At 38.3% G+C, this 23527-nt stretch overlaps 3 protein-coding genes across 5 annotated transcripts in view; all 3 read right to left on the reverse strand.

The window, feature by feature from the left end:
* STOX2 (storkhead box 2) overlaps positions 1 to 9611 on the reverse strand; it is a 197626-nt gene extending 188015 nt beyond the window's left edge. The window contains exon 1 of the mRNA XM_058192798.1: positions 9569 to 9611. The gene's annotated coding sequence lies outside the window, so the exon portion shown is untranslated. The remainder of the gene's footprint in view (positions 1 to 9568) is intronic.
* The window catches only part of LOC131203013 (storkhead-box protein 1-like), a 38081-nt gene extending 27316 nt beyond the window's left edge, over positions 1 to 10765 (reverse strand). The window contains exon 1 of the mRNA XM_058192813.1: positions 9768 to 10765. Coding sequence (XP_058048796.1) covers positions 9768 to 10188 — 421 coding nt within the window. The 5' untranslated portion in view covers positions 10189 to 10765. The remainder of the gene's footprint in view (positions 1 to 9767) is intronic.
* Positions 10766 to 19112: 8347 nt separating this feature from the next.
* The window catches only part of TRAPPC11 (trafficking protein particle complex subunit 11), a 33590-nt gene continuing 29175 nt past the window's right edge, over positions 19113 to 23527 (reverse strand). For all 3 annotated transcript variants that reach the window (XM_058192789.1, XM_058192787.1, XM_058192790.1), the window contains exons 27-30: positions 23330 to 23421; positions 22205 to 22338; positions 21630 to 21797; positions 19113 to 20308 (exon numbers count right to left, since the gene is read on the reverse strand). In XM_058192789.1, coding sequence (XP_058048772.1) covers positions 20264 to 20308; positions 21630 to 21797; positions 22205 to 22338; positions 23330 to 23421 — 439 coding nt within the window. In that variant the 3' untranslated portion in view covers positions 19113 to 20263. The remainder of the gene's footprint in view (positions 20309 to 21629; positions 21798 to 22204; positions 22339 to 23329; positions 23422 to 23527) is intronic.

Below are 23527 nucleotides of genomic sequence, written 5' to 3' on the forward strand. Positions count from 1 at the left end.
GATCAGCTTACATCCTGCAATACAGATAGTCCTTGACTTACAACAGTTTATTTAGGGACCATTCAAACTTACAATGCCACTGAAAAAAGTGACTTATGTCTACTTTTTAAATCTGATCAAACTTCAGATGCTTGGCTAATTTCTATCTATTTATAGTTATGATGCTGCTGTGTCCCAAGGTCATGTGATCACCTTTTGCAATCTTCTGACAAGCATAGTAAATGGAGAAGCCAGATTCATTTAACAACCAGGTTACTAACTTATCAACCACAGTGATTCACTTAGCAACTATGGAAAAAAAGTCGTAAAATGGGGCAAAACTCAACAACAGAAATTTTAGGCTCCATTGGGGTCATCAGTTGAGGACTACCTGTACTTTAGTACCAGCCAACATCAACATCTACCTATTCCAGATCCTTAAAAAAGACTCGCCAGGTGGATAAAAATGCCACATCTAGTCTTAATCTCTGGCTAATTGGAAAAAATCATAATTTTTAAACTTGTATGTCATCTGAGTCCCAATGACTCTCTATGGCTCAAATTACAATTTTTTTCAGATCAAAAAATATTTTAGCATACGATTTGAGAATAATTAAGATTTATACCATAAAACAGATCCCTTAAGAAATTGATGTTTGAGGATATTAAACATCCTATAGACTTCCAAGTCTGACAGTATAAAAATAACTGATAGAATCATCAGTTTTTCTTAGCAATGCTAAGATAGATGCAAAAGATAAATACCTTATCAAGATCTATTCTTACTCTCTCAGTGAAAGTAAGATTCTGTGGTTCAAGAAACTATTAGAACATGACAGTAACCATTTTGTAATTATTTTTAATGTGTTATATCTAATGGACATTTCTACAATAACCATCTTGTGACTAGAAAAGTATCACAAAGACCATTCACAAGAGACAAGATTAGTGGAAAGTTAATTTAATTTGAAGAAGAGGAGAGTGCAGGAAGTGAAAAATATGCACACTCAGCTTGAGCTCAGAGAGCTTTTTAATAGTTCCTCTCCTCTCACGCTTGGTGGCTTATGAACAATGGACAATATTCCAGCCAAGCTCGCTCTGCTGAACTATTTTGGGAGCCATTGAGTTCAATTATTGAACATACGTCTCTTGAAAATGGATTGTTTGGGAAAGAAAATAATCTTCTAATTGAGGAAACTGGCTTCTGAATATAGCGGTCATTTACCATAGAATTTGTTAACTTTTCCAGCTTTTCATACCATCCTATGCTTTAATATTGATATTTTCCAGTAAGACTATTTCTTTGCATCAACTCTATGCATTATAGAAATGTTTACAATTGGGCACTTGATTCAGTGACCCACTAAAAGCATCTGTGGGGAGTTAAGTTTTCCAATAAAGGAGAAGAAATCACTTGTTATTTCTTATGTCATCCCATGATATGTTCCTGGTTAAGTGCTCCAACCTGGTCAACTGCATGTGGTAGATTTGAGATACATCAAAACATCAATCCGGGGTTGAATATGGCCCATCAAACACCTTTTCTTTATTTTCCTGTCACTGCTTCTTTTTGCATGCCACTCTCAACATACTTTTTTTTTTAAGTTAAGTTTTTTATTTATATATATAAATAAATATTTATTTATTTATATAAATATTTAAATATTTTGAAGACAGTGTATTGTCCGGGCCTTTCGTTTTACAAAAAACAACAACAGATATACTTATAGTAATAATGATAATACATATAATAATTACAACTATATTTATAATTATATTAGGTTATTTATAATCATACTGTACAAGCATACTTATAATTATAAACATTCATATTTTACTTACATATAACAATAATCTTTCTTCATCTAATTTCTACCTCTTATCCATAACCATTGTTAAAACCTATTCTACGTTGAATAAGTACTCTGTATCTCCTTTATCTTTTATTTTCAATGTCAGTCTATCCATCTCTGCACAGTTCAATATTTTCCAAATTATGTTTTCATCTGGTGGGGTGTTCTCATTTTTCCAATATTGTGCAAATACAATTCTCCCTGCTGTTAATATACGTAGCATTAAGTATATAGTTTCTGTATCATAGCTTTCTGATATTATACCTAACAAAATATTTCTGGCTTTAAATCTATATGCTTCTTAATCATCTTTTCCAGCCATGTGTGTATTTTCCTCGAATATTTTCTTGCTTTCATACATGTCCATCACATATGATAATAAGTACTGGAGTCTGATTACATTTCCAACATTTGGCTGACATGTTGTTAAACATTTTTGCTAACCTTGCTGGTGGCAAATGCCATCTATAAAACATTTTATAAAGATTTTCCTTATATGCATTAGCCATTGTCAGTTTATAATTTCTATCCCAAAGTTTTTGCCATTTATCTAGTTCTATAGTATAAGCCAAAGTTTTTTGCCCATACTATCATTGTTTCTTTTACTTGTTCACCTTCCATTTTAAAGCTTAGTAGGCAATTATATAGTTTTTCTTATCAGTTTTTCATCTGTCCCTAATAATATCTCATCAAGTGTTGTTGGTTCTTTATAGAAGCCCCATGTTTTCGCATCTTTCTCATATCTCGATTGTATTTGCAGGTATGGCCACCATGGACTCTCAATATTCTTGAATTATGGATACCTATGCCCACAAAATGTACACTGCTCCATCTCCAGACAACTCTGACCTGTAGACCTGCTCTCCAAGTTCCTAACACTTTAAGAGTTCAGATAATTACAAGGTACTAAAAGAGGTTTACTAGAATATAGTCTTTTGGCATAAAAAGCAAGCATGAAGAGAGAGGGACAGACAGAGAAAACCTAAATCGTACTCATTGAGACAAGGAATATTAAAGCTTCATTCCCAGATTTTCTGTAAACCTTCCTTGTTTTGCTCTAAAAATCTTGCTATTTAGAATTATTGACCAGTCTCAGCTTACTGACCATTTATAATGTAGCTTTCCAGATAGAAATTAGCCAGTGTAATATTTTCCTATATATACAATTAAATACAATTATGTATATACACATGCACACACATTTTTACTTCTCTGCTACAAATTTCAAAAAGCATGATGATTCCAAGATTAGAAGCAAAGATCATTCTCAACTGCAGAAAGATTTCCCCTTTGGGGACTGTACAATTACTTAAATCTTTCACTCAGAGAAACATGATTGACTCACTAATTACTGTGCAGAAACATTTTTTGCTTAAGGTTCTAATACTTCAACTTGATTATTGTACTTCTATGTATTCTGTATTGCTGGTATTGCTTTTCTGATTGACAATTATGTTTATTTTATATAAGCTATTACTATATAACTTAAATGTATTATATCTTAAAGTAACATGGATTTTCAGTACAAGATGCTGAAAATGCGTCATGTCTTATATTGTCTTGGGTTCTGATGTAATATCTGGCCATAATTCAGTAATCCAAGCTTCAAACATGGGCACGCTTTGCCATATCCTGTCATTATGCTCTTTGTTCTTTTGTAATTTTACTAATTCAGCTAAACTGGCATGCTATGGTTTCTACTTGCCCTCAAGTCTAAAATGTAAATCTGATTATGAGGTTCAATTCTTCTTTTGAAGTAAGATATAATAGCAAACTGTTTTCTACAAGGGAGAAAAGGGAGGCTTCAAGGAGGAAATGATGGCTTGGAGCTCATGGGTCAATGTTCCATTTGAACAAAATAATTGTGAAGATACTTTACAGATAATGTAGAATTTTTTAAAAATTAAAAAGTTAAAACTATGTAGAAGTATAACTTGGCAAAATATTTCTCAGTAATTATCTTTCTAACAGTTAATCCTTATTCTTCCATCCATTTTTTAAAAATACCACTTTGGGCCAATGCATATTTTCTATGCAAGAGAATATGTGCCTGTCCCCAACTTTCAGCAGTCCCAGCTGGATTGGCCAGTAATGGGATCTTCTGTTCAACTTCTACAAAATCTTAAAGTGACGTAGATTTTTTTTACCTCAATCTACATTACAAATAGTATTTTGTAGAAGTTGGAAGACCCCTTACAAGGGCGAGCTGAGGAGTTTGTACAGTATTTGCAAGATAAAATCGCTCAGATTCGGGAAGGTCTGGACGTAGATTGGGTAGGGTCGGGTGGGATGGCGGAGGCTGGTCTTGGTTTTTCCATCTGGGATGAGTTCGATACTGTGGCTCCTGAGGACATGGACAGGTTACTGGGGAGGCTGAATGCGACCACATGTTTATTGGACCCGTGTCCCTCCTGGCTGGTACTGGCCACCCGGGAGGTTACACGCGGCTGGCTTCAGGGAATCGTTAATGCTTCTTTGATGGAGGGTGTCTTCCCTGCCGCCCTGAAAGAGGCGGTGGTGAGGCCCCTCCTCAAGAAGCCTTCCCTGGACCCAGCCATTTTAGCAAATTACCGTCCTGTCTCCAACCTTTGTTTTGTGGCGAAAGTTGTTGAGAGTGTGGTCGCACAACAGTTTCCCCAGTACCTGGATGAAACCATCTATCTAGACCTGTTCCAGTCCGGCTTCTGGCTTCCGGCCCGGTTACAGCACGGAGACGGCCTTGGTTGCGTTGTTTGATGATCTCTGGAGGGCTCGGGACAGAGGTTGGCTCATGGCTCCCATGTGACATCTCTCCTGTGCGGCCTGCACTGGCTTCTGGTGGTCTTTCGGGTGCAATTCAAGGTGTTGGTTACCATCTTTAAAGCGCTCCATGGCTTAGGACTGGGTTATTTATGGGACTGCCAACTGCCACCAACAGCCTCCCATCGACCTGTGCGCTCTCACAGGGAGGGCCTCCTCGGGGTACCATCGGTTAGACAATGTCGAGTGGCGGTTCCCAGGGGGAGGGCCTTCTCTGTGGGGGCTCCTGCCCTCTGGAATGAGTTGCCTCCGGGGCTTCGCCAACTCCGCGACCTCCGGACCTTCCGCCGCGAGCTGAAGACTCTTTTATTCCATCGAGCAGGGCTAGCCTAAAAATGCTGTTTTAATGGGGTTTTAGATTGTTATTGTTTAGTTTTTAGGAAAATTTGGCCATATACTAAGTTATATTAATTTTATCCTGTTTTTAACTTGTATAATAATGTGTTTTTAAATTGGCTGTTAACCGCCCTGAGTCCTTCGGGAGAAGGGCGGGATATGAATATGATTAATAAATAAATAAATAAATAAATAAAAATATTTTAAAATATATAGTTTACAAATTTTGTATTTTGTTTTCATGACAAAATAAACTTAAAGAGACTTTCAAGCAAAATGTATCTCAAAGCATACGAAAAAATTAACTAGGAGAACCAAAGTAATAAAAGACAGCACCTTCCAAAAAAAAAATTGAAGAAATAGAATGATTACTCTGTTAGCATTTTATATCAGATATTTAACATGACTCTTCTTGCAAGTCTAAAAGAAATATGCCAAGTACTGAAGGAAATAGGATGCTTTACTAATAAAGAACTACGAGATGAATTTGTGACAAGACTAAAGGGAATCAGAATATCTCAGAGACATGGAATATGATTCCTATGTAACCCATTAAAAGGCTCAAATTCAATTTATATGATGGAGCTGAGCTTCCAAAGAGCCTCAACCATTCAGAGAAGACAATTCTACGTTATATGACTTGATACAAAAGAATTTGTTCTGTCTGTGCATGTTAGATTCTGTATAGATTTCTTATTGTCTGACTTCCATATTAGAAAAGTCATTATGTGAACAATCCTTTTTATAAATGCAGGTGGCAGAAGGTCAATCAGATATGTAAATCCAACAGCCAGAAAAAACAACTTAAAGGAGGCGTACCTTGTGTTTACCATCAAAGCTGACACCAGCCAAAGTATAGAAAAACTCAAATAGTGCAAGACTGGAAGATGTGGAGAGAATATGATTTCAGCAACAGAGTGGTGGATGCCTAGAATGTACTACCTGACTCTATGGTTTCTTCCCCAAACCCCCAGAACTTTAACCAAAGACTGTCTACTGCTGACCTCACCCCATTCCGAAGAGGTCTGTAAGGGGCGTGCATAAGAGCACCAGCGTGTCTACTGTCCCTGTCCTAATGTTCTCTTTTATTTGTATCCATCGCATGTATTCATAATTATGTCTTTACTTATATCTGTTATCCAATACCTGCTTGATGAAATAAATAAATAAACAAACAAACATCATCACCACCACCACATATTTGTGTATGTACCTCAGCCATAAAGGAAGACAGAATAAGTCATGTTCCTATATTTAGTGATGAAGATTAAAGAATTGCTAAAAACACTTACTATAAAGTTTCCTACTTATAAAGTAGATACCATGCCTTTGTGGAGGCAAAGTCAAAAGTCAATATATTATTTATACTCAACACATACAACACTTCTACAGAGCTTCTACAGGCACAAATGCCAACAACTTGAATTAGAACAAGATAAGAGCACAATCTAGATATAGCACATATAATTTTGGTCCCCATCAAATAGGGCCATTATGTTAATAAAAATGACAAACTAGTAACAGACTATTGGGAGAAATGTCTTGATAAATACGGATCACAATGGCAATGCTGGGGAAAGTATAATAGATTTTTAAAAGTATGTTTGAGAAAGTATTGCAGATACTCTTTCCTTTTTTTCTATTTGCTCTCACATCAGGAAGTGTTTTGTAATTTTATTATTATGGGCCTCCTATTAGAGGCCTCAAGATTGCTTTCCCTTAAGGGGAGGGGTGGATTTATGTAATTTCAAATGTATTAGCTACTGACCATTAGAATAGAATAGAATAGAATAGAATAGAATAGAATAGAATAGAATAGAATAGAATAGAATAGAATAGAATAGAATTTTTTATTGGCCAAGTGTAGGAGGCACTACATGGAGGAGGGTCATTGTTTTGTTCCAGACATTGTGTGAAAACCATCTGATGTAGTGGTTAAGCCACCACATCTAGAAGCCAGGAAAGCCAGCTGGCCCAATGACTCTTTCCCAGCCATAGGAAAAGGCAAGAGTAAGCTACTTTTGAAATTTTGCCAAGAAAACTCTCCAGGGAGTCTCCAGTAAAAGGCTTTACCAACCGTTCAAAGTTATGCAGGGCTGAAAAAAATAACTTTACGGCCTATTTACAACCTTCAAAGCTTTCTTCAGTCAAATGGTCATTAATACAGTCGGTACTCCTTATCCTCTATGGTTCTTCTCTTTTTCCCATCCTACAGAGCAGAGAGACTGGAGAGGAAGAGATTGCAAGAGACTAAGCTGTGGTCTGTCAGCAGCCTACGGTGCTGGCAACAGAGTTGGACAGCAATGAGGCTGAGGTGAGGCTAGGGCCATCGGGAAGAGAGGTGCGGACTCCAGAGCTTCCAGAGACTGATAATAGTGAGGAAGAGGAACTGGAGGAGCCTGTTCCTAATGCACACATGAGAAGAGCTGCCAAAAGGCAAGAGCAGCTCAAGCAGAGAGGACAACATGGGAGTAGGGCCAAGAGATGATTAGCCCCTCCCATAAGGCCAGTCCCAACAGACCAGCACCGGTGTTTCAGCTTGCCAGAAAACAACGTTGTAGCTGTGTCCTCTGCTCTGTGTTTTAGTAACTTCTGGACATTTATCAGGAAGGGCTTTTGGCAGTTTGCCTAATTGGACTCAGGTTTGTGATAACCGAAGAATTTATGTTTGAGAGGCCTTTATTTTGAGTTGAATGATGCTGGGAATGAGGTAATTCCCAGCTGTTTGAATAAAGTTTATTTTATCACGGACCGAGTTTGTTGCTACCTACTTGAGTCTGGGTCACAACAGGTGTTTGCTCTTCAGCACATTGAAAGCAATGGAATGGTGGTAGTGAAAAAAGATCAGGCAAAGGAGAGTTTGCCTATGGAAATCATTTGCTTTTTCTCGAGATTTCAAGAGAGTTAGTTGCTTGTGTAGGACTTTTGGACCGATGGCATTGCTTTCAATGTGTACAAGATAACAAAAAAGATCTCAAGCATTCCAAGAGAGGTGAAGTGGTTAGGAGGCAAACAAAAACCAAAGGTGTGAAACTGATTAGCCTTGTGTCTTTTCAGACAGAAAGCACAGCTGCTATCAAGTTATTTCCTACTTAGATGCCACTTTGCTTAGAGGCAGTTGTCAGGTCCAATTAGGGTTCTTAAGTGAGGATTAGCTGTAGTGTCTCCTACTGATCAGTAAATAACAAAAAATGTATTAACTTGGACTGTTGACTCTACATCCCAAAGAAGTGAATGAAGACCTTTATTATTAATTCAATATCACTACTTTGTCTAATTAGGGAAATTCAAATACCAATATGCTGTTAGGCATAACAATAAAAGTTGTAAGCACAGCCAAAACCAAATCTGTTCAGTCATCTTCATGCCAAATTACTTAATAAAGGGACTGTGTGGGGGAAGAGAATTATAGCCTTTGTTCTATTCACAATACAATCCTAAAAAAATTTACTCAGAAGTCAGCACTTCTGGAAGTCAAAATAATTTATATCAGACTCTAACCTCAAACCTATTCAATGCAAAAATGCCCAGTGACTGCTAATTTTTTAAATCAGAATTTTCGGCCATTTATTCTGTTTCACTCACAGAACCAAGCTAGCAAGTTAGACAAGAAAGAAAAGATAAAGTCTATTATCTGAGCTGAACTCCAGAATTACATGGACACATTTCACTTTTCTTGGCAATAATCCAGTTTGCTAATGCCTTTTTTCAAGATGTTTTCCCACTGTCTTAATCTTGCCTACGGCTCCTGAATTTATACCATAATGCACACACCATGCTAAAAAAAATTGAGCCACATAAAATCCTTTCTTTTTACTAGCAGCAAAAATGTAACATTTTCCGGAGCAACCTGAGAAAACCACTCATGAAACCACGTATACAAATTAACCCTTTTATAAATAGGGTTTTGCAAAGAAGTAAGTGTTATCTCATTACAAGAAAAAAAAACCCAGTGAAATTTCCCAATCCGGATGGCCCTCAGGAGCCAGTTCATATCTACCTTTGCAAAAATAAGCTCAGGGTGCAGTTTTCCTACACCAGATTGTCCCACTAAAAAGTCAGCTTTCGCCTTAGACACTGCTGCGGGGGGGATGGAAACAGGCAGCAAAAATGCGTGCGCGCGCTTGTAATTTGCCAACCATTCAATTAAAGAGTTAGTTAAAGACAAGCTCGATAAGCGAAGGGGCTACAAGACCTGCCGAAACCTCCCTTAAGTTACACTTTCTGCTGAAGCTGGAAGGGGGAGACAAAAGTGGGAGAGAGAGTTCGGACTAGTGTGATGGCTAAAAGGTTAAAAATTGCAACTGTCAGAGTTCCCTCAGGGGTCTCCAACCTTGGCAACTTTAAGCCTGGCGGACTTCAACTCCCAGAATTTTTAAAGCCGGCAAAGGTGGCTGGGGCATTCTGGGAGTTGAAGTCCTCCAGGCTTAAAATTGCCAAGGTTGGAGACCCCTGCTTTAGACCACGAAGTGCGCACGTACAATACCGCATCCGCCAAAAGCCTCCCCGTCCACAGAGAGCCACGGAAGAGCAGGGCAGTCAGCGCAAAGGTGAGAAGCGTTACGAGGAGGAGGAGGAAACCCGGTTCGGGCTTTGCTCACCAGGCCGAGCCAGAGCGCGTCCCTCCCACCGGCCGGGAAGGAGCGCGACGGTTGCCCTCCAACAGCAGCGGGAAACGTTAGCGCCCCAGGCGCAGGGAAGCGCGTGGCGCCGGCCCCCGCCTCTCCACGGGGACGCAGCTGTTCCCCCTATCCTGCCCTGGCTTGTCCCGGCGCCGCCTCCGGCTCGGTGCGCTCTTACCCAGGCACTTGATCTGGAAGCCGGCGGGGGGCTTGAGAGCCCTGCGCATCCAACCTTCGCGCAGCACCTCCAGGTGCTCCTCCTTGCCCTGGATCAGCAGCACCTGCTCGTCGATCCAGCCTAGGAAGAAGGTCTCGGCCACGGCCGCCGTCACCTTCTTGTTCCAGAAGTGCTGCATGTTGCCCTGCTTGAAGTCGGCGAAGATCTCGTAGCCGATGCGGTGCCGCCCCAGCTCGCTGTCCGCCGCGGGCTCGCCTTCCGCTCGGCTTCCCTGCCCCGCTTCCCCGCCGGCGTCGCCGCCTCGGTGCGCTCGGGCTGCGGCTTGTTCGGGCGGCGCGGCTTCATCCCCGCCGCCGGGGCTCAGCACGATAGCCAAGGAATGCGGGGCAATTTGCAAAAATTTCTCCAGCCTGCGCGGCATTGTCGGCCTCGGAGGCGATTTAAGGAGAGCCGCTCAGCGCCTCAGTAACGGCGAGTAGCCGCCGCCAACTTGGGACGGCCATGAGCGCGGGACAGAGGCCGCCCCAGCCGGTCGGGGGCGACTTCCAACTCAGCCAGAAACCTCTCCCGCCGGGCCGGCCGCAGGTAGAGCGCCTCCCCGCACGGCCCGCCTTCTCCCAGCCACACGTGTGGCGCCCGCCCGCCTCCAGGCCGGTGGGCGCTCGGCAACTCCGCCTCTCCGCCGCCGCCTCCTCCTCTTCGGCGGCCCTCGGAACATGCCTGGCCGGTCCGGCGCGTTACTCGCCTTCCGCGGGTTTCTTTGCTGCCTTGGAACGTGACGCGCTCCTTCCTTAAAGAGTTTGGCGGTACGGCCAACTTTTCTCCCGGAATTAAGCGAGCTAGTTTAACAAACATCGGAGCCTAATTTAAAATGCTGCTCAGGAGCCATTGTTTAAAAGACCCTGACGTGAAAAGTAACTCGATCCTTTCCACTTCATTAAAAGCAAGGTATAAATATAATGTCCGCTTCCTGTTAGCGTTATCAAGGTTCTAGCACAAAGAAAATTTAGACCCCCATTAAGTTAATTCTTAGAAGTCAGACTGGAAAATGTCATTTAGACCAGGGGTCTTCAACCTTGGCAACTTTAAGCCTGGTGGACCTCAACTCCCAGAATGGGGGATTCTGGGAGTTGAAGTCCACCAGGCTTAAAGTTGCCAAGGTTGAAGACCCCTGATTTAGACCATCAGGTGCAACACTGCTTTGTAGAACTCCAAATTAAAGCATTTGGTTCTATCCTCCACCTGAGCATAACCAAACAAGTGGGCTCCAGCATCTTTCTGAGTAATTGATTCTTACCCTTTAACTGTGAAAACTTTTTCCCCCTTACATTCAGTTAGAATGTACCTTTCTGTAACCTAAATCCATTATTCTTTGTCTTGCAACAATGGTTCTAGGATAAGCTGAGAAAACGTCACTTCTATCACCAAGTTCCATTGTTGGCTCCATGCTATTCAACACATAAATGACCTCGGTGAGAGGTTAGAAGATGTAATTTTTCACATTGCAGAGAACTTAGATACGTGAGTTAGGAAACATCTTGACATGTTGGTACAACCAGCAAGGGGAATTTGACTAGAAAAAAGTAAGCCACAAAGTCCTATATCTGGGTTTGAAAAATCAAAATAGGAATATAATATGGGGAACGTGATATAGGGCAGTGATATATATGAAAAAGAGCCTAAATACTTTGGTGATTACAAATAGTTTGCAATTAATTATTCCAACTTATTTACAAACAGCATTTCCAAATCAGGTATTGCCTATGCCACAGATGTCATACTTGTGGCGTCACGTTGCTGTTACTTGACATTCGTGACATTTTGTGACCCTTCATTGGAAGTGGGGTGGGCGTGGCCTGCACATAACACATCTGGCCTGTGGGCTGCCAGTTTGACATCTCTGCCCTATGCTATACCAGTGCATTTTTTTTTCTTATGTTAACATTTGCCTTTCATATTTTAGCCCATTTTTCTAGCCCACGGGTGTCAATTTCGCATCATCATGTTGTCGTCACATGACGTATCTTGATTCTTTTCCCTTTCACTAAAATGGGGGTGGGGATGGCCAGCACGTGACGCATCCGGCCTGCAGGCCGCGAGTTTGACATCTCTGCTTTAGCCTATCAAAACTTATTTTGTATTTTGTTTCTTTATGTTATTAGGTACCTCAATTCCTTTTGTTTTATCTGCAAATCCAATAAGCATTCCTTTTCAATTGTTTCATCGATGTCATTAATATGGAGAAATCAGGATTTATTCTTCCAAACACTTTACTTCTCTAGCATAATGTTCAAGCTATGTAGCTACTTAATTTCATGCTGTCTAGCCAACACTAAACTAGCTTACTTTGTCAAATGCTTTGGTAAAGCCAACATACCAACTGCATTCCCAAAATCAACTATGGAAGTTATCAAAACATAAGAGTAAATCTGAGTCTAACTTTACAAATCCATTCTGATTTCTGGAAATTAAACACTGTTTTCCTAAGACTTATGCCCACCTAGCAGTTTGAAAACATGCAAATGCAGGTAGATTAATAGGTACCACTTCAGTGGGAAGATAATACCTTTGGCATATTATTATTATTATTATTATTATTATTATTATTATTATTATTATTATTATTATTATTATTATTATTTATTTGATTTTTATACCGCCCTTCTCCCGAAGGACTCAGGGCGGTGTACAGGCAAAAGTAAAAACCAACAATACAATATACAAGTTAAAATACAAGTTAAAAAACTTATTATAATTAGCCTAGAAACTTTAAAATATATAAAAAACTAAAACCCCATTTAAAATTAGTAGTAAGAAATTTAAAATCGATAAAATTAAAATTTATAAAATTTATAAAATTTAAGCCAGCCCCGCGCGAGTAAAAAGATGTGTCTTCAGCTCGCGGCGGAAGGTCCGAAGGTCAGGTATTTGGCGTAAGCCCGGGGGAAGCTCGTTCCAGAGTGTGGGAGCCCCCACAGAGAAGGACCTTCCCCTGGGGGCCGCCAGCCGACATTGCTTGGTGGACGGCACCCTGAGAAGTCCCTCTCTGTGAGAGCGTACGGGTCGGTGGGAGGCATGCGGTAACAGCAGGCGGTCCCGTAAGTACCCAGGCCCTAAGCCATGGAGCGCTTTAAAGGTCATAACCAAAACCTTAAAGTGCACTCGGAAAGCCACAGGTAGCCAGTGCAGTCTGCGCAGGAGCGGTGTTACGTGGGAGCTACGCGTAGCTCCCTCTATCACCCGCGCAGCTGCATTCTGGACTAACTGAAGCCTCCGAGTGCACATCAGGGGGAGCCCCATGTAGAGAGCATTACAATAATCCAAGCGAGAGGTAATGAGCGCGTGAGTGACTGTGCATAAGGCATCCCGATCAAGGAAGGGGCGCAACTGCCGAACCAGGCGAACCTGGTGGAAGGCCCTCCTGGAGACGGCCGTCAAATGATCTTCAAACGACAGCCGTTCATCCAGGAGGACACCTAAGTCGCGCACCCTATCCTTTGGGGCCAATAACTCGCCTCCAACAGTCAGCTGCGGCTGCAGCTGACTGAATCGGGATGCCGGCATCCACAGCCACTCCGTCTTGGAGGGATTAAGCTTGAGCCTGTTTCTCCCCATCCAGACCCGTACAGCTTCCAAACACCGGGACAGCACTTCAACAACTTCATTGGGGTGGCCCGGGGTGGAAAAGTACAGCTGAGTGTCATCAGCGTACTGCTGGTATCTCACCCCGAAGCCACTGATGATCTCACCCAACGGCTTCATATAGATGTTGAACAGAAGGGGCGAGAGGATCGACCCCTGCGGCACCCCACAAGTGAGGCACCTCGCGGTCGACCTCTGCCCCCCTGTCAACACCGTCTGTGACTGGTCGGAGAGATAGGAGGAGAACCACCGATACATGGTGCCTCCCACTCCCAATCCCCCCAACCGGCGCAGCAAGATACCATGGTTGATGGTATCAAAAGCCGCTGAGAGGTCTAATAGGACCAGGGCAGAGGAATAACCCCTGTCCCTGGCCCTCCAGAGATCATCCACCAATGCGACCAAAGCTGTCTCCGTGCTGTATCCGGGTCGGAAGCCGGACTGGAACGGGTCTAGATAGACGGCTTCATCCAGGAATTGGGGTAGCTGTCGCGCCACAGCACTCTCTACAACCTTCGCAACGAAGCGAAGGTTGGAGACTGGACGGTAATTACCCAAAATAGCTGGGTCCAAGGAGGGCTTCTTGAGGAGGGGTCTCACCACCGCCTCTTTCAAGGCGGCAGGGAAAACCCCTTCCAACAAAGAAGCGTTGATAATCCCCTGGAGCCAGCCTCGTGTCACTTCCTGAGTGGCCAGTACCAGCCAGGAAGGACACGGGTCCAGTAAACATGTAGTGGCGTGAAGCCTTCCCAAAAACCTATATATAGGTTTATAGCTTTGCTGGGCACATGACCATGGAAATTGTCTTCAGATACCGCTGGCTCCCTCAGCCAAGAAACAGATGAGCACTCTACCATAGTTTGACATGACTGACAGGGAAACCTTTAGCTTTACTTTCCTAAGATCTTTTTATGATTTACTATTCCTAGTATCTACATAAGTGATTGGTCTGTAGTATCTTGGATGCAGGGGTGAAATCCAGCAGGTTCTGACAGGTTCTAGAGAACCGGTAGCGGAAATTTTGAGTAGTTCAGAGAACTGGCAAATGCCACCTCTTGCTGGCCCCCAAGTGGGGAGGGAATGGGGATTTTGCATTATCCTTCCCCTGCCACGCCCACCAAGCCCCACCACGACCACACCCACAGAACTGAACCGGTAATTAAAAAAATTGGATTTCACCACTGCCTGGATGCTTTTTCCTCCTCCTTTGGAAGTAACAGACATTTGATCTGTTCCAATAATCTGGCATTCTTCAAGTCCCAGAATTTCTCAGAGACTCTTGTTTACTCACATTTGTATGCCACCTAGGCTTTGCAATTCTAAATAGCATGTAGTCGGATGCAATTTGTCTGGGTTTGGAGTTTATTCAATGTATTCCTGACAAAGTTTCGATCAATTTCCAGCTTCAAACCTGACCCTTACACAGCACACCTAGCAATAATTTACAAGCTGCAGTCATATGACATGCATAATGACTGAACCAGAATTGAGGAAAGTATGACAGTCATGCTTTTCACTTAATAAACACATCACTTAGCAATGGGTTGTTAAGTGAGAACTATCTGTTTTGTTGAAGAACTGAAATAGGAATTGTCTTAACATTATTTATTACCCATTAGCCAATGATAAAAAGTCTGTTTATTATTCTTGCCATCTTTAACTCTATTGTTTCCCTTATGACTTGGTCCTTTTTGTTTCCTCTATGTGTTCTCAGTGTGGGTGAGTACATTGAGTACACCTCCTAGTTCAGGGGTCTCCAACCTTGGCAACTTTAAGCCTGGAAGACTCCAAGGTCTTTAAGCCTGGAGGACTCCAAGCTTTGCTGGCTGGGGAATTCTGGGAGTTGAAGTCCTCCGGGCTTAAACTTGCTAAGGTTGGAGACCCCTGTCCTAGTTGGTGGGATGCAGGCAACAGTATGATAGTAATATGCTGAAGATTGAAAAAATGCTATATTTTCAGAGAAAAAAAACTGAAGAAACCCAATGGAGAATCATTCTTATTTTTCTGCAGCAATCATTCTCTTGTATGTATATTCAACTCGTGTTAACAGTCAACAATTCCCGAATTACATGATCTCTTTCCTCCGATATTTTGATGGGTCCAGTGTTTGTGGTTAAGTGAAGTAGTGATTGTCTTCAAAAGATAGGCCAGTCAAAATTACTTTTAAAAAGATGTTTCAGTGATCTTGTTAGCTTGAGTAAGAAAATGAAATTATTAAATAATGTTACATTTTAGTTGGATATTGGTGAAAATAAAGTTGTAATGTTTTTCCCATCCAGGTTCATGGACTCTTTAAATCTATCCATGCCCCACCCTTCACGTCAAGGGATCCTGCTGGTGTTGGTATCTCATCTTTGTATTTTCTCATCTTTCCCATCTGTTCGTAATTCGTTTAAGCTATTGAGGTCTCCAAACTGCAGCTACTATTCTTTATTACATCAGCACTGGTTGGAATTAAACTTAAGCCCTTCACTTTCAGCTTTTCCTCTTTTTCTTTTTGCATTTGAAAATATTATTTTACTTATCAAGATTTTAGTTTTGCAAGGATCATAATACAATGCCTACATTTTTATATTTTTTGTTGAAACTAGACTAAATTAATTGAAGAAATTAGTTGGCAAGAACATTTGAATAAGCATTGAATGGTAATTGTAATTTTTAAAGGTAAAAAAATCCAAGAATTTTTTTTGCCGAGGACAGTATTTCTTACCCCTGAGGACAAGTTGGCATACTTTGAGGATACTACCTAATTTCAAATCTTTGTTAGCTAACACTAAATCATGCCACTTATTGTATTTATATTGCCACCCATCTCACAAGAGAATGACTATCATCACACTCAGCAAGATTTATTGTTAAATCAAGTGATATTCGTTATTACTTCATTTTGTTCTGTTAGGAAATTTCTCATTTCTAGATTGGTTCTCTCCTTCATTAGTTCCATCCATTTCTTTCTGTTCTGCCTTCATTTTCTTCATTTCTAAATTTTCATTCATTTAGATCAGTGTTTCTTAAATGGGATGCAAGAAACCCCTGGGGGGTCCCCTGAGACTCAGGAGTCCACAGAATCAAAATATTTGCGATACTGAAGGTATTTCCAAAAATTTAAAATAATTTCACTCTTTCATTATGTTTTATTTGTTAAAAATTATCATTTTCTAACCATGTTAGTATCTAATGGGTTTAGTATTGTTAATTTGACATCATTCAAAAAATATTGTACAAATGTGAGTTTAATTTTTAATATGGTAAATATTTAAAAATAAAACCGAAAGCTCTTAAAATGCTCCGTAATTGTTAAAAAGTGGGAAGATGTCCTAAGTGTAAAAAGTTTTAGAAACACTGATTTAGATTATTGTTGACTCATATGAACCTTAGATTGCTCATTTGTACATTACAAGGATAATTAGTTGGCATCAAGCTTGAGCCTTGACTGAAGCTATTCCAATGTGAGTTTTTAATATACTGGGTGGCTCCCCAGAATGCAGAAACATTACCATTATAACATCAGCCAAAATGTCTCACCCACACATATATGTTACTCATCTCTTCCAAACAAAACAAAAAAGCAAATACTGACAAAATCTTTCTATACAATTTCTTCATTCTTACAATAGTAATTAAAATAGATGCAAATTTAAAATGAAGAGATTAAAAATACTTAATGTTTCTCTAATCTATGAGGCTTGTGCTAACCGTATTCTTGCTGGGTAAAAAAGTAAGATTTAATCTTTTGCAAATTAAGTGGAAAAAGTAAGAGTAGGTGAGAACAGAGCAATGAATGCTTACATGTCTTACATGTCATCTATTTCTAGACATATGCTTAAAGGAATTTGGAATTGAAGAATACAATCAGGAATGAGAAACCTATGGTTTTCTAATGCTGTACAATTAATGTTCCTAATATATATAGAATGGAGTAGACAACCTTGTGATTGGTCACATATTTTCAACTTGCATTAGACCAGCCAATATGACCAAGAGCAAGGAACTGTAATTCAGGTCAACTGGAGAGCATTAAATTGCCTATCTTACCTTAGGTTAAGTGGTGTGGAGGTTATGATTTGTCTGAATACTGTAAAACATTAAGAATCAGGTATTATGTTATAGTATAGAGATCTAATGAGAACTTTTAAGACTTGAGAAACAAAAAAAATCTTTTTGGGAAAATAACCCTTTGCAGACCCCAATTACATTTAAAAATATAGATGTACTTTAGATGTAAATTAAGTATAGATGACGCAGATATTACAAAAATATTTTTCAAATAAGTTAGGAAAATAATTTTGAAATACTTAGCATAAACTAAAAATGTAAATAAAATTTAAAAAGCAGCATTTCAGAAGAATGTTATATTTAAAATAAAGTTTTTTTAAAAATGGAATGCAAAAGAAGGCTACAGCCAAGTACCCTAATTGCATTTCTGTTTAGATGATAGCCTTTCACTGAAGATAGACAGCTCGATTGTACCAGTGCCTCAGGTCTCAACACATCCTATAACATCCTGCCATCGCTCTGAGTAGATAGTAAAAAAAGTGACACAACACAAATAAAATGGAAAAACCAAGTGGATCTTAATTCACTTTCTCAATTTTCTTTTAAAAACTGTAGGCATATATTTTTAAACAAAGTATCACAAGTTTGCTCATACCTAATAAAATTTCTGAAGATCACCGTTCTATTATGCCTAATAAAACCTCATCAACTGTTTGAAAATTAATGACACATTTTTAACTTCAAATATCATTGCTTATTCTTGTTCATTTTCAGGTTTTTTTTTACTCTTCCTTTGTACTAAATTCTTCAATATTTTTGTTTTCTTCTTTAATGTTAATCTGACATGCCACTGATGTCCTAGTATAGAACAGAGCAAATATTACGAACAGACCTTTTGACCTTACTTTTTTTTTTTTAAATGACAAGAAAAGGGAGGCAAAACATAGGCAAGGTAAGAAGCTTGTATTTCAATAATGGATAATGCCCAAGGCTTGAACAAAAAGATGATTTTTCTCAGAGAGGATTAGAAGAGTTTTCAAAGGGACTTCTGGGTATTAAGGGCCTCAACAGTGGAGTGCAGCTATTTTCTCTAAGATGGCTTTTGATGCCCTTCTTTTGAACCTTTTAAAAGCAATTGGTTGATTACTTGTAGAAGGAAATATCTTGTATGGTATTCGTTTGGCTATTTAAATATTAATTTAAACATATTTAAAAATTAAAAATTAAAGATGGACCATTTCCATCTTTTTGTCCACATGCATTTTTTAATGCAGTCCACCAAACTCCACAAAAAAATCCAAGATATTTTTTAGCATAAGAATGATTGCTTGTATGAATTATATCATTGTATGTTAATATTGGTAGATATTTACTTATTTATGCAATTCTAGAACATCATCCGATGACCTCAATTGTAATTGTTTAGTGGTAACTAAATTTTTAGGATCTTACTCTTAATATTTAGATAGCATTTTGGATATCAAAATGTTTTCTATTTAATATCCTAGCAGTTCTTCATAGACCTGGAATTTACTGTATTTCTTACCTGCATATTACAAAAAAGGAAAAAGAACCAAAGTACCATCAATTTATTTAAGATGGCACAGAAAGTTCATTATTCTGAACTATGAAATATCCCAGTTCATACAATATATACAGATATACTATATTACTTTGGAAAAGGAGAAATGTCATGAGGCCAGAAACTAAAGCTTAAATTAATTTATTAAACAATAGAAAATCATTCACAAAACAGGTATTTACATGATTTAATATGAATATTAAGAACACCGTCTTATATCAACATTGATAGAATAAATTCCACTTCTGATATTTGCATTTTGAAAAAGCTGATAAAGGAATGAGTACTGATTAGGCAAAAGCTTTAAGACTGAATGCTGTTGGATATTCCTGTAGCATACAAACTTTTTCCATAAAATAATCTGCAATTCATATTTAGCAGCCCAGGGTTGTTCACTTTTTTGAAACATTCTATGGTACACTTGCTGTAAATTATTTTAAAAAATATTGACAACTTCAGCCTACTCCAAAAAATCTGCAATGGCAATGGCTTTATGGAACAGTTCCACAAGGATGATTAGCATTTCTTATATACAAGTGGCTTTGTAACAATATTCAATGGATATATATAGTTTGTTTCTTCCTATGGCAAGCTTTATTATGTTTTCTAAAGTACCATAAACTTTTCAGTATTTTACAGAGTAATTTCTTTATACTAAATAGTATCACTGCCTCTTCCTAACTATGGAAGAGAAAATGTGTCAAAAGCAGTTTCACACAGAGCCAACAAGTATTAATTGGTCTCTCAAATGTAGAAAATGACCATGCTGATGATTTAACACAGCAACTCATCATATGAAAAGCCAGAGTCTACTAAGAAGGAAGAAAGTGTATAAATACTGTTATTTATTTCAAATATATGAATATATTTGATATTCATAATATATTATATAAAATTAGGTTCTGTAAGCATAAAAATGTCAATGCTAAAGTATTTATGATACTAGTGAAATCAGTAACTACAACAAAATTGACCGATTTTTGTTTTTTTAGCCAACTTTTTTTTTTTAGTAATTTCAACCATGTTGTCAAAATATTCCATTTACTTAATTTCAGGAAAGTCAATGATAAAGAAAACCTTGTTTTAAATAATAGCACAGTATTTTTTTATATATTTAATTATTACAATCAGTCCACAAGATACTCAGTTCATTCCACATTTTTTCCAATCTAAATATAAAGCAATTTTATTTGTAGATGAAGAGAAGCAAAAGTTTGGGGGAAAAAGCTACCATAAATTCTGTGCAAAACTGTTTCCCTTGTGCATGAATCTTCACTTACGCAGCAGCAATAGATGCATCGTCCAATTGACGGCCCTGTGGCTTCAGAGAAATAAAGAGGGCATTATTTCATATATATGTTTTCCCACAGTTACATAGGGCTCTACAGAATTACACAATATCTATAACATATTAATTTCACATTATTTTAGGATCAATACTGCAGTATGACACTTAAAGATTCAGCAGTGATCCCTTGTTCCATTGAAAGTACTGTAATGCAAGCAAACCCTATTAAGATTGGTAACACTGAATAATTCTTAATTAGACTAAGATGACAGTTATGAAATTATCATCTACTGAAAGAAACACATAGAAAATGGCAAGTTGTTTTGTTCTAGTTAATCTATATCTACCATTTTCGGAAACTAACAACTATTACAGCAGAAAACATTTACTTTGTAATCAGAAAAATTACAATACTGTACAGCACAAGGAAGATTTTAAGCACCAAATGTCTAGATTTTAAGCATCTGAATTTTTTTTAAATTTAGGAAAAACAGATTGTACAACGTAGAAGATACTGCAGTTTAGGAATATACTCATAAGCTTCTTTCTCTGTAAAATGGCGGCTTACATCCCTACCTAGCAGCAAATGTAAATGACTGATTTAAGAGGCATTCTAACTGTCAGAATTCTTGAGAAATTTCCATCCTTTCTGGTTGTACTGTGATCAAGTAGCCTACAAAGCCCTGTCACCATAAAGGGTGGATTAAGTTGGGTTTTACAATGTAATTCACAAAAAGCACATCACATTTTTTTCAAAGATTCATTTACTCTGCCTGGACAGGTTTCTTCCTACTTATTTTGATAATCCCTACTACACAAAATGGGGAGGAGGGAGAAAAAAGTCCCCTTCACTAATGTCTTGGTAGCTAAATAATTATAACATGCACAGTTCTTAGTACCATTACTGCTGCAATGTGACATTACATTCTTTCCAATTCCTATTAGTTGCATATATGACATTCATAATCCAATTAGATTTATTCTAAATTGAAAATCTGCTTCAACTAATCATTTTTCAAAACAGAACATGGAATGACATTTTCCTCCAGTGTTTAGACCAGTGAATTTAGGCAAAAGCTTGAGTGAAAAAGTTTATTTACACAATAGCTAGTTTATTATAATGCTTGCCTAGAAGCGTTAAATAAAAAATACAATTGAAGAAAGTCTGAGTAATTGCTAGTTAAGTTATAGATTCCATTCTTATATATTATTATTTTCAGTAGAAGTTGCACTTATTTCAGAAATCCATTGTAGCATTCCACTAAAAATCATTTTCAAATAACTTACTATCGTTATGAACAAACCATGTTGAAAGAACGCTAAATACTGTCGCTTTGCTATCACTATTTATTACCTTGACAAAGATGTGTGTTGGTATAAATTTCCTAAGCAGTTGGTTAGTAAACTGTGGAAATCGTAGCAGATTGATGCTGAGAGATGGCAGCTGCTGATATCCAGCCATAAGAGGATAGAAGTTGTATAACATTTCTTGTTCAGTGCCAGGAAGGATTCTGAGTCTTATCTAAAAGTACATCCCACAGTAAGTTCCTTAATTACACAGTAAGTTCCTTAATTAATTTTATCAGACTAACTGATAAAAAGGTTTTTTTAACTTTACGAAACTTTTTCCAATTTAAAGTTCTCAACCTTTTTACTAATCTTTGTAATATCAATCAGATGCATGTTCAATATCATTTTATCTTTTGAGTACTTTGACTCAGAAATAGTATTGATTCAGTGGAAGTCATTTTTACTGCATTCAAGTTACATTTAAAACTTCATTTCCTACCCTACATTTAACAGGGCAAGCAGAATGCAAGTTTCTTCTGTAACGCAACATGTTAGCTGCATAATTTCTCTTAGGTAACTTATAGTTCATTAACAGAATTAAAAGAAGATTAAAAAATCTAGATGCATCATGATCCATACCTGCTTAAGACCAGAAAACATGAAGGCATCACTAGGTTCCACTGTTACTTCTACATCTTGCACTAAATTAGTCTTATTCTGCAGATGAAATTTTACTGGTAAGGATTCTCTGACTCGACCAAATGATGGCAAATCTTGGAAAGAAAGCACAACAGTAATTTCCATGAGTTTCAATAAACAAGATTTCTTATTTCTGTTTTAACTCCACAAGAACATATGAATATTATTACTCGTAGACTAAAAGATTACAAGTTTTAAACGTTATGACTTAGAAGAGAGACTGAGAAAAACATAATTCTCTTTTCAAACACTCAGCACTGAAAAGTGCTCTGAGGAAAATTCCACTGTTAATCATGTGTCAATCATCATTATGAGAAAGTGATTAAAACAATGGTACTGAGCTAGCCAATGGAATGTTTTCTTTTTGTATACTGAAAAGGCAGTAGCAAATCAATGGAAAACTGTCGCCTGCTGGATTTAATTCACAACCTATCAAACCACAAATACTTTAAGCCTTTCCCATATTACAGGAACTGTAGCGATACTTAAAATATGAGCATAACTTCAAAATATGAACCTGTATGTCAAAAAAGCCAACAAAGGCAACTTTATCTTTGGAGATAGAGCTTTCTGTTTGTATTATTAAAACTAGCTGCAGATTTTGGGTCACATATTAGACCAATCCAATAAACTAAACTTTTACTCTCTGAAGGACAGAAGCTAAAGTACAAAATTAAAAACTTCTTCAATGGGTAATCTCACCATAGTGATAAGTACAGACTGTAAGAGGAATTCAATGAATAAATTGCAAAACAGTCTTTTTCTAATGATGCCCAGTAAATGCTCTGGTTGGGTATACTGTAGCTACTAGTTTGAGGAAGGCAAAGGTAAATAGGGAGAATGTGCTACTTTCTGCTAATTGTTTCTCTTTTCTTATATTTTAAAAAATGAGATTTTGAGAATTCAAAGCCTTAAACAAAAATTATATGATGATCCTGAGAAAAGATTTGTTTCCAAGTTTTCTTGATTTTCTCTCAGATACTTTACCCTAACTATAATAAACTTTTCAAAAGTTCTGTGTCAACCTATGAGAATTGTCATGTATCAGTAACTCATTAATATTACCTGCATTAACATGGAGTGGGATAGTTTCAGTGATCACATGCGGCAGTGTGATCAAAGTATTAACTACAGGTATGTTCTCCACAGCTGAGCTCCTTTAAAAAATATTAAATTTATTTTTACTTATGTTAATCACTACAAAAATATTTGCAAATAAACAATTTAAAATAGGAAAATTATAAGAAATCAAAATTTGAAATG

The sequence above is a fragment of the Ahaetulla prasina genome, chromosome 8 (genome assembly GCF_028640845.1).
Source record: "Ahaetulla prasina isolate Xishuangbanna chromosome 8, ASM2864084v1, whole genome shotgun sequence".
Lineage (NCBI taxonomy): Eukaryota > Metazoa > Chordata > Lepidosauria > Squamata > Colubridae > Ahaetulla > Ahaetulla prasina.